The sequence below is a fragment of the Ylistrum balloti genome, unplaced genomic scaffold, assembly GCF_031769215.1.
Source record: "Ylistrum balloti isolate Yb309-2 unplaced genomic scaffold, AGI_CSIRO_Ybal_v1 Utg370240, whole genome shotgun sequence".
In the NCBI taxonomy this organism is placed as follows: domain Eukaryota; kingdom Metazoa; phylum Mollusca; class Bivalvia; order Pectinida; family Pectinidae; genus Ylistrum; species Ylistrum balloti.
The window spans coordinates 169,058-181,341 of NW_026782195.1; the positions used below are offsets into that span (position 1 = coordinate 169,058).

Genomic DNA, 12,284 nt, shown 5'->3' on the forward strand with positions numbered 1-12,284 from the left:
CCATATTGGATATCACGCTGTGACGAAAAACAATAGGGTTGTGTCCATTGGCCCAACATCCCCAGTGAAAATGGTGATGATTGGTGATGTAGTTTTGGAGATAATAAGCGGCATGCAATTGTGGACGGACGGACGCCGTGCGTGATCACAATACCCCACACCCTTTCGGGCTGTGGGGTAAAAAACCCTAGTTCAACCAACCCTATCTCTTGGTGGTCTTTTTTCTTAACAAAAGAAACAATTTCCATTTTTTTCTCAAAACTGCACTTTTATTCACATGTCTGCTGGCAGTTTCTGTTTTCTGTTGTTTACTTGTTTTTTGACCTGAAGTATTCATTCATCACATCCAGAGCCTGGGATTCTTTTCCGTAATCCTGAAATCGCAAATAAGAAATACTAATGAATATATCACAATCTAGTTCACCAGACATTTTTTGTAGTGTTCACTTCTATTTTTCATTTATAAATATAGCTTGAATTTTTCTGTGAAATAACACTAGACTTTTATTGAATTAATAGCATCTTATATAACTGAACTTCAAACAATCACAAAGACTGTCTGTACAGCTACTTTAATATACATGGTATGTATAGCTGCTTAAATAGACACCGTCTGTACAGCTGCTTAAATAGACACCGTCTGTACAGCTACTTTAACAAGCACTGTCTGTATAGCTACTTTAATATACATAGTCTGTACAGCTGCTTAAATAGACACTGTCTGTACAGCTACTTTAACAAGCACTGTCTGTATAGCTACTTTAACAAGCACTGTCTGTATAGCTACTTTAATATACATAGTCTGTACAGCTGCTTAAATAGACACTGTCTGTACAGCTACTTTAACAAGCACTGTCTGTATAGCTACTTTAATATACATAGTCTGTACAGCTGCTTAAATAGACACTGTCTGTACAGCTACTTTAACAAGCACTGTCTGTATAGCTACTTTAATATACATAGTCTGTAAAGCTGCTTAAATAGACACTGTCTGTACAGCTACTTCAACAAGCACTGTCTGTATAGCTACTTTAATATACATAGTCTGTAAAGCTGCTTAAATAGACACTGTCTGTACAGCTACTTTAACAAGCACTGTCTGTATAGCTACTTTAATATACATAGTCTGTAAAGCTGCTTAAATAGACACTGTCTGTACAGCTACTTTAACAAGCACTGTCTGTATAGCTACTTTAATATACATAGTCTGTAAAGCTGCTTAAATAGACACTGTCTGTACAGCTACTTTAACAAGCACTGTCTGTATAGCTACTTTAATATACATAGTCTGTAAAGCTGCTTAAATAGACACTGTCTGTACAGCTACTTTAACAAGCACTGTCTGTATAGCTACTTTAATATACATAGTCTGTAAAGCTGCTTAAATAGACACTGTCTGTACAGCTACTTTAACAAGCACTGTCTGTATAGCTACTTTAATATACATAGTCTGTAAAGCTGCTTAAATAGACACTGTCTGTACAGCTACTTTAACAAGCACTGTCTGTATAGCTACTTTAATATACATAGTCTGTAAAGCTGCTTAAATAGACACTGTCTGTACAGCTACTTTAACAAGCACTGTCTGTATAGCTACTTTAATATACATAGTCTGTACAGCTGCTTAAATAGACACTGTCTGTACAGCTACTTTAACAAGCACTGTCTGTATAGCTACTTTAATATACATAGTCTGTAAAGCTGCTTAAAAAGACAAAGTCGAATAATTACCCTGACGACTACACAGCTGCAGCCTACCACCTTTCTGGCTTTTCCCTCCTTGTCAATCTTACAAAGTCCAGCCCATTCTCCCAGCTTTTTGTTATCATCAACCTGCCAACATTAGAAAATAAAATGTCCATTTAAAATAAGGAGAAACCTGGAAATGGGAATAACTGAACAATTTCACTTACAAGAAGTCAAATACAAGCATCAGAGTATAATACATGTATTGTTAATTTTGTATATTTTGTGTGTTGTTTTCAGGTAACCAACTGGTTATGCATGTCCTCATATCTCTCAGAAGAGGGAGCATTGGTTCTCATCATGTGACAACAATAAATGACTTTCTCACACCAGTAACATTACTGTGTAGTTAACATGATATGAAATCATAAATCTGCTGTTATGAATGAACAAACAAATAATTCACCATTGGTTATACATGATGGCCTTCTTCACAAGGATCCCTTTTAGAAATTTCAAGTCAGAAATATTTCAAAGTAAACTTCTCCAAAGGAAAAAAATATTCAATATCTGATAATTTCAAAGTATAAAATATGTTCCATCTTGGATGCCATCTTCAGGTAACCAACTGGTTATGCACTTCCTCATATCTCTCAGAAGAGGGAGCATTGGTTCTCATCACACAGAAGCATTTCATACATTTTAAGTTTTGATACTTGATAGATCTAATTCTTACTGTGCAAGACTTACTTGTAAATCTTCAATTAACAAAATGACAAAAAAAAAAGAAAAAAAAAAAAAAAAAAAAGCAAATTACATTGATATCTTTAGTTAGATTTGTCCATTTTTAGGATTTCTTTCTTTTCACATAGGAAAAACATGAGCACTTCACAAAACTGGAAAAAAATTGACTAATTCTACCTGTAAGAAGTTAAATGTGAGTGTGATCTACAATTCATGTTCTAAGGTAACCACCAAGTCATCTGGTCATATTGTGCTATGTTAACTATAGTAGGAAAATTAGACTATCTCTTCTACCAATATTGCAATCTTCAGGTAACCAACTGGTTATGCACATCCTCATGTCTCTCAGAAGAGGGAGCATTGGTTATCATCACATGAAAGCAATTATCTGGGTAATATTTTGAAAATCTATACTTCAAATATCAGCATAGATTTGATTATATCTTCTGATGCGAGATTTTCCTCAATCTCAAACTAAAGATCTTTTAATCTATATCCCAACCCTCCTTCTCAAAAATCAGTGATCATTATTTAATGTTAGACACAAGTTGACAACAAAGCGAAGCACAATAGCCTTTATCACAAAGCCCTGATGGGAACAAATGACTATGGTGGTCAAAAGAAATCTGCATGGAAAACCAATCTCAATCATTGTGAATGTGATTTGAATTGGTTAGGACGATGAAGACTTCTTTTATCCATAAAAACCTGCACATGAAAATAAAAAATAAACCAATTCTAGGATTCCACTTGCCCCTAAATACACAATATTGCAATCTTCAGGTAACCAACTGGTTATGCACATCCTCATGTCTCTCAGAAGAGGGAGCATTGGTTCTCATCACATGAAAGCAATTATATAGGCAACATATTAAAAATCTATTCTTCCAATATCAGCATAGTTTTGATTTTTATTTCTTCTGTTGTGAGATCTTCCTCAATCTCAAACTAAAGACATTTTAATCTATATTCCTCCCTCCCCTCCTCCTACTCAAAAATCAGTAATCATTATCTAATATTGCATGTAAGTCAACAACAAAACAAAGCACAAGCTTTTATTACAAAGCCCCGAGGGAAACAAATGACTTTGGTGGTGAAGAAAGTCTGCAAGGAAAACCAGTCACAATCATTGAGGATATTACGTGAATTGGTTCGGAGGACCAAGATTTTTTTAATCCATGAAAACCTACACATGAGAATAGAAAATAAAGCAATTTTGGAATTCATCTTGCCCCTGAATACACAATATTGCCATCTTCAGGTAACCAACTGGTTATGCATATCCTCATGTCTCTCAGAAGAGGGAGCATTGGTTATCATCATGTAACAGTATTGCATCTTTAAATTCATATCCACAAACATACCTAGAAAAGGATGGAAGGTAAGCAGTCTGGTTTTATACAATTTTATAAAGGATAAAGTGGGCCTTCAAGTTTGTCAGGTTAAAGTAAACAGCTGCTTCTGTGGCCTTATTTCACATTTTCCCCCTATAACTGCCAAACCTCTAATCTCTTTTTTGTTTGGATTGAGGGATGGGGATTCTGCTGAAAAGTTGCATCAAAACAAAGGTTTCTTTTCTAATTTCTTAAAGATCACACTTCCAATGCATTTTTGCTATTACATCAATTTCTTTATCGAAATTGATGTCAAATGAAGACATTTTTGCTTTCTTGTCAAGCATGAAATTGAAAGCATGAGGATACCTAACTTTCCTTCCTCACACTGCAAGAGTGAAAACTAGAGAACTGATGTAATATTGTCTTAATGTATCTAAATAAAATTGTTCATCCAAGCCCACACACCTTCATGATGTTGATTCCATGTTCAGCACAAAGGGCCTCCACAAGTTTGACGTACATAGCTTCATCGCAGTTGTTGGCCAAAATGCACATATGAGCCTGTCGTCTGGAAAAATGACAAAACGATAAAATGAGACTGCATCCACTTTCATTGTTGTCAGCTTAACCATCAAAACTTGGTTATTTTTTCATTTCAGAAATTAAAAGGAACTAGGTTCCTTCTTTTGGAAGATATTTGGTGAATGTTACTTCAAATGCTTGTTGGTTCTCCCACCAGTGTTTTGAAAAGGAATGCTCTGTGGGGTTGCCAAATACATCAATGAAATATTTATAAAGAGACATTTCTTTGCATTCCATTTTTGCTATATATAAAATGAGGAAATAGGCATTGAATTGAACAAAATTTCAACTCTACATTTATTGTGATTTTACCACAGAAATTTATGCCTTCACATGTCAAATGTGACAATTGTCATTTCTCAAATCCCAAGTGGAAAGAAACAAATGCCTACTTGTCCAAGGCTTTGGCACACTCATGAAGTCCCCTGGCAAGGCCGTCATGGATAAGTGCAGTTTTGAGAACCTCCTGCAGGGCAGTGTAGATGTCCATGGAACCTCCTGCAGTTGGTACATCATCTCTGTTAATCAAGAAATAGAAAACGTTTCACATTAATCCAACATCATTTAGAAAAAAAAAATAAATAAATAAAAAATTTGTATTTACAAATTTGATTATTTTGTGTTTGGTGACTTACTATTCTGGCAAATAGTTTTTTCAATTACAATAAGTTCTAAACTCTTAAAATTTGTTAGTGGATTAAAGCTGGCAATACTAATTAAAAAAATTACATGCCGAGATAAAAAAAGAAGTTTGTTTTAGAATGCTTCTGAAAACTCCATGCTAAGCTAACAATATCTTCATATCAATGTATCCAAGGAAGTGGAATGTCTGTATACCAGCATTCGAGGGTATCAAAGGCCTGCAACCGGTCAAACAAGTTATTTCAATGTCAGCGCAACTTGACTAATAGGTACATTGCATGACACCATTTACTCCAAGGGGAACATATATATGAAATTTGAGAGATCCATCTTCTGCTTTTCAAGAAATAGCGATAACAAACTTAATTGAAAAAATCCAAGATGGCTGTCTGTCTGCCATTTTGTCTTTTTATCAGTCCAAAAATTAAACAGGCACAACTAGAGTCCAAAGGGAACCTACATATGCAATTTTAAAGAACCATTCAGTACTTCTCAAGAAATAGCAAAAACAAACACTATTTACGGACAGATGATGGTCCAGACCGGTGGGCTAAAATCTCTTACATCAGAGGTCAGCAAATGTGGTAAAACCTTCAGCAAAGCCTCAGGTGTTGCAGCATTTTCTGACCCCTCTAGTTGAATATCCCTATCCTACACCCCAACACAAAGAATTGACATGGACCATGTTTATCAAATACTCTATAGTTGTTTCATAGCAACTAATGTCCAGTTTGATCAAATTCCCATGGCTTATTTTTTGTCTATGATTTGGTAACTTATGTATACAGGCATATAATAAACTTATTGTAACCACAGGTTCCTTCCTGCCTAATCTGTCAATACACTCCAACTACTAAAAAGTAACTATGTCAGACTAGAAAAAACAACACAATTTTTGATAACATGCAAGGTCACTTGACCATTTGAGATAACTTGCCAAGAGTGGTTTGAATCAACAGATAAATATTTTTTCTTTGATTTGGTATACATTTCACTGTATAAAAGGGCATAAACGTAAACCTCCTGTCAGGAAATGATCACTCTTAACACTACATTTAAGATTAATCATGTGCATGTTACATGCGTTTATTCAGATTTGGTATCCGATTTTACTATTTTGTATGTAAGCGTGTATTGGCAGACGAAGCTGGTACCAGTCTTGTAACATTAAAAACAATTTACACATTAATGTTCATAGCTCAATTTTAATTTTCTTCCGATTGTAACCTGCGAACCGTACCATCGAGTTTTTTTCACTAGGAACATGGACAACTTTGAAAAGATCGTGATCAGATATGGCTAAGGTTGAGACTCAGCAGCAGCTTTGAAAGCATTTGGTCAAGTATAATGGATAACCAGTATTATTATGCCAGCATAATTTACAGCAGAACAGATGTATACAATCAATTATAAACTACCAGTTCACAGAAAAGTCATTTGTAACACGTGAAAACTGTTCATTACCCTTCCGTATCCGACGCCATTTTTCAAATACGGACGTCCTTCTGAAATAAAATAAACAAAAAATCATATTCAGAGATGTGCGTTTAATTCATATCCAAATCAACAATCTTTAAAAGTGAAAAAGTAAGCTGATGTCAGCTGATTTCAAAGTTATGAGTGGTACATTTCTTACAATGATGTCTACCGGAAAACGTCTTGAGTTGAAAAGGAGGCTGTGAGGTTATTTCCGGTAGAAATGAATAGGAGGTCAAGTTACTCTCACCGATATATTTGTTTATGGATTTTACTGTGATTGTTATGGAATGAAACAGTTTTGTGTATTTACGTAAAGGTGTAAGTAAGTATGATTATATTCACTTGCAGCAATTTACTTGCATACTTCCAATTATGCATTCAAATCTGACAAGCACCGGATTTCAAGACGTCTGGTGAGATGCATGTTGATGTTATGAATATGTTCAGCATCACATAGTCTGTAATAATACTGATACGGGTAGTCCAAGGTGGGATATAAAGCATATTATTATTCTCAATATGTCAAGATTTTACAGGGCTATAGCACTACAAGTCTTTTGAAATGGTTGTTTTGTTTCATATTTGCTTCCGGAACAAGTGTCACGCATACCGGTTTCTTGAGTTTTACAATGATATGGTATTTTGAGAAAAGTTGTGATTGATGATAAATATGAAGATAAAAATCTTTTAAAAAAAAAAGAAAAGAAAATGAAACCAGAGGTCAGAGAGGAGATAGGACTTTAGCATCCAGGTGCTTTCTTGATTTGCTATATTTTAGTTTTATAGTTTATACAAATATTTCGTGTCATTATAAGTTTTTATTACTTCTTAATCTCATCCATTCATCATACAGGTATGGGATTGTCTCGACAATGGGTCTGTTTTACATATTATTTCGTCAAACTGTATTAAATGAACTATTGACCTACGTGACCTATAGTACAGTTGATATTGGTTACTGTAGCATGCATATGTCTCATTTCCAGAAAGAGAAATACTTTGAGTATTAAATTCCATTGGATAGTTTTTCTTTATGCTCAATTTTTACATGTCAAATATCCCATATTATGTCATGAAAAAGCCCATCAATTCATCCTCAGATGCCAGCCATTATTTTGTTCTGGTCTTAAGAGGGAGTAACTATTGACCACGGTTAGAAGGCCACACCTCCTTGCATTATTTACTGCTATGAAAATCAAAACATGCACATCTAATATTGGAAAATATTGATGTGGAATTTATCACTTTTGATGACTCATTTCTGATTTGCATTCGCCATTGAGTTAAATACTGTCATATGAAAAGCAAACCTTGATTAAATAATTTGTGTTTAAAAAAAAAAAAAGAGAAGAAAAAAAAAGTTTAGTAAGAAATATGGCTTATTTGAGAACACTAAGAGGCAAATATCAATATCCACCATTTTCTTAATGTGATTTTATTTTGATTTTCCTTTTTCATGGAAATGTCATTCCAATTCTTAGTAATAATTTCATATATGAGATTTATGGACTTCTAGTTCAATGCGAGGCTGTGACTACCGGTAATTCATCTCTGTGATTCATTGATGTCACCAGAAACAAAAGTGCAGTCACATTTCTGATACATGCAGTATGTCTGTCATTTCAGAGGAGCAAACTTGAGGTCGTATTTGTGGATATCTTTTAGAAATATATATAACTGGCTTTTCGCTGGTCACTTTATTAATAAATTTCAAAGTATGAACACATTTCTGTATATTTATGTATTTGTTTGGTTGAAATTCTTTGATGTAGCATTACCATCTTGATACGATTCTTAAGGGGTCTGAAACTGATATGCGAAGTATACTTAAACATTTTATTTTTCTTTATTATTAAAAATTTAATGGATAAATCATCCTTTTAAATTTTTTTAAAATTTTGATAAAAGAAGATCATTTATTGGTATATTCAGAGGTTCATTTGGCATCAGGAATAAAGAAGATTGAGGTTTTATTCTGCTTAGCATGTAATGTAATAGAGAAAGAAACAAGTTTGGGTTAATACAAAAAGAAACTTGTTGAAAATAAGATTTCAAAAATAATGGATGGGAGACTTGCACTTCATGATGCTTCACTTTTGCAATTATTCCAGGGGGAAATGGATCATTTAATATAGGGGATCTACTTAGTATTTTACATCACCAACTTTGATGAGTCTATAAACATGTCCTATTGAAGTCCTATTGCTTTAGTATTCAATTCAGTTTTGAGGGGCCCAGGGCTTCTTCATTCCCTCCAGGATTATACTTGAAAGCAAAATTTTGTGGCATGGATAGTCTTAATATTGCAGTACCAAAATGTTTAGTGTAGGTACATTGGTGACTATAGCTGACAAAGCATATCAGTGGTTGGTGTGGATCAGGAGGTTAGAGGTCATGGGTTTGAATCCTTGTTTGTTACATATGAAATTATGTTTCTTCTGTTACGATACTTGTTCAGTGTAGAACAGATCAGTGGTTGGTGTGTATCAGAAGGTCGGAGGTTGGCTTAGAATCCTTGTTTGTTATGCATTATGCTTCTTCTGTTACTGTACTTGTGGTGCTGACAATCAGTCTTTCAACTTTTTGGGTTTTGGATAAAAGTGAAATACATCTGTGTTGTAGAACTTGACCAGCTGATGGTAAGAGCATCTGTCTAAAATTCCAGTGTTTGAATCTTTTTCTGTTACATACCTATGTTATACCTTATTAATATTTTAAAAAAAAGGTGAAAACAACAGTGCAAACAAAAGTTGTTTTGGCAGGATTTCAAGACCATTTTCCCCATTATGAACAAATTACCAGTAACACATATACCACAACAAAACATGAAATATTAAGCATAATTATGCGTGGCAGCATTACTGTGTATAGTCACCAACAAAACCGGGAACAATATCTCCTTAACCCCTTGATAACACATGTAGTGAAAACATGAAGTAGGTTCAGTTATAAAGGACATTGATGTACTTTAGTGGTCATGCATAAACTGTTATAATGAGTTATTATGTATAGAGATACAAAACCTTATGAACTCACAGATGTCATAAAAAATTGCCCATGTACAGATACAGACAATACATTTTATGTCCCAAGGGTTAACTCCCCAATATATTGTGTGCTAGCAAAGAGGATTAATATTGAAAAAGCATGTGCATAGGGAATGCTTCATCTCGATTAAACATGACATACAGCAGCTCTAAAGTGTGTTGTGGAGAAAAGTTATTATTAGGATGTGGAACTTAATTGAAAAATGTATTGATTAAGTATTAAAGTGTTTAGTGATGCTGTGCAGACATCCGCTTATAGACCAGGGTAATTATAATGATACTTCATCACTCGTCATCACATTACAGATTTTCTTAAAAAATTAAAAAAGAAAAAAAGAGGTGGATGCAAATTAAAAATTTCTGTGTAAAAGCTACAGTTTTGTTTGTTAAAGCTACTGTTTTATTTGTCAATAATTAATGAGATAAGTTCTCTGTGTTGTCTATAAGGATTTTCTATATTCCAGATACACTACTGCAGAGAATTCTTGGCTGTCTAAGCAGCAACAAAGTACATCTTCAATTGGAATTTAAACTGTGTGGTAGCTGATAACTGAGAAGCTGTTTTGATGACGAACAATCTTCAGGTGTTTAGATGGGTGAAAGGACTAATAAAGGTAGGTGAAATTTATATTATTAACTTACTGATAAAGGTATATCAAATATTAAGATAAATGTTGATGCACAGATAGTGATAAAGGTAAATGAAATAATTAGATAAACATCATTGACTCACAAAGAAAGACCCAGACATTAATGAGGCACTGATAAAGATGTGTGAAATATAGTTTGATAAACACTTTTGATTGACCGGTAAAGACACAAATAAATAAGTGTGAAAGATAGTTAGATAAACATTAATGATTGACTGGTAAAGGTTCGTGAAGACATGGATAAAGATGTATGAAAGATAGTTTGATAAACATTAATGATTTACCGGTAAAGGTTAGTAAAGACACAAATAAATAAGTGTGATAAACATTAATGATTGACCGGTAAAGGTTAGTAAAGACACAAATAAATAAGTGTGAAAGATAGATAAATATTAATGATTGACCGGTAAAGGTTAGTAAAGACACAAATAAATAAGTGTGAAAGATAGTTAGATAAACATTAATGATTGACCGGTAAAGGTTAGTAAAGACACAAATAAAGAAGTATGAAAGATAGTTTGATAAACGTTAATGATTGACTGGTAAAGGTTCGTAAAGACATGGATAAAGATGTATTGAAGATAATTTGATAAACATTAATGAATGACTGGTAGATGTCTGTGAAATATCAAGATACACATTATATACTCACTTATAAAGATATGTTAAGTATAGAAAGCTATATATAGATTGATAAAGATTTCCAGGTTGCATGTCACTGATGAAGTAGAAGCCACTTTCCCTTCCAGAACACCAGGTCTTATTTTCTTTGAATTTTTTCAAGGATTTCCATTTCTTTCTTAAATAGATGTTTCCCCCTTATTTCTTTGGTTTTGAGTTTGGATTAAGATATTGATAGTATGGCAGTATTTTTCATTCTTAAATAATTGATATTGTGGTAGTACAAATACTTCAGTACAGGATTTAATTAGGTCACCTTTTCTTTCTACCAGAATTGTAAAGCTGCATTTGGTGCCTGTATAGATTCGGAATAAACAAAATATTCCCAATTTTTCCTTACAATCTGGGAAAAATAAGTCACAGTTTAGTTTGGGGAAACAGCCTTTTTTTTTACCCTGTGAATTATTTGTAAAGCATAAACTTGTAATTATCACTGTTAACATAGAACTACTTTGATCTTTCTTATTTGCATCGTAAATGTATACAATATTAGCATAATATTTGAGATCATTGTGGTATACTGCAAAGAAAGACTGACAAACTGTTATTTATGGCCTCATTAATCTTAGAATGGACATAAACCATTGTCATACATTTCTTATGATAGAATGCATATGCAGGTTCAAATCCAGGCATATTAACCCTCTGCTTAGAAAGTACACATGTATAACAGGTAACTTATAGTTGAATTATTACTACATTTAATTCAGGTGTTAAATACTTGTAGATATAATATCTCGAAATTCTTTCTAGGTTGACTGATGTACTTTTACGTTTTTGAAAATGCATGACATTGTGATAAAATAAATTTTATCTTATAAAAATATGAATTGACCACATAAAATGTATTTAGTACTCAATTAGGTAGATACTAGATGTAGGGCGTGGACTAAAATACTTAATTAGGTTTATCAAATGTAAAAACTTCTGGAATTTCCTCGAAATAAAACTGTTGATAATGGAATAAACTAGTGATTCAAAGTAAATGGCAATATATGTGTAATATATAACCCAGTAAATTTCTGCTTTTGAGTAAGATCTATAAGAATTATTTTCACTATTCTGCGAAAAACCCGGCAAATTTACACTAATCTTGCTTGCATGAATGTGCATAAATGTATGATGTTTCTCCAGATATAAATCATTTATGTCTTTGTATCACGAACTTACATGTAGATGTAAAATATGAGGTAGATTTAATAAGCCTATGATTGCCTATAGACGTAAATATACTTTACTTTATGTAAATTATTTCTTTATTGTAAGATAATTTTGACAAATTCTGTGAAGTAAATTCATCATATTATAAGTTATGCAATTAATGTTGAAATATGACATATGACATTCGCAAATAAAACATGGAGATTTCATAGTTCTAAACAATGAGATAACAATCAGTGATATCTGAAAACGACTTTTCTCAGAAATACACACTG

General features: G+C 33.2%; 2 protein-coding genes across 2 annotated transcripts in view; one reads left to right on the plus strand and one right to left on the minus strand.

Annotated features, from left to right (window-relative positions):
- Positions 1–247: 247 nt before the first annotated feature.
- Positions 248–6,656, minus strand: LOC132552179 (small ribosomal subunit protein eS12-like). Its single transcript, XM_060216326.1, has 6 exons — positions 6,628–6,656; positions 6,456–6,496; positions 4,742–4,867; positions 4,233–4,335; positions 1,732–1,833; positions 248–374 (listed from the first exon to the last, which is right to left on the minus strand). The coding sequence occupies exons 2-6, from the start codon at positions 6,473–6,475 to the stop codon at positions 309–311; spliced, it is 417 nt and encodes a 138-aa protein (XP_060072309.1). The 5' UTR covers positions 6,476–6,496; positions 6,628–6,656; the 3' UTR covers positions 248–308.
- Positions 6,657–6,741: 85 nt separating this feature from the next.
- Positions 6,742–12,284, plus strand: part of LOC132552185 (heparan sulfate glucosamine 3-O-sulfotransferase 1-like) — a 131,019-nt gene continuing 125,476 nt past the window's right edge. The window contains exons 1-2 of the mRNA XM_060216332.1: positions 6,742–6,792; positions 9,982–10,131. Coding sequence (XP_060072315.1) covers positions 10,084–10,131 — 48 coding nt within the window. The 5' untranslated portion in view covers positions 6,742–6,792; positions 9,982–10,083. The remainder of the gene's footprint in view (positions 6,793–9,981; positions 10,132–12,284) is intronic.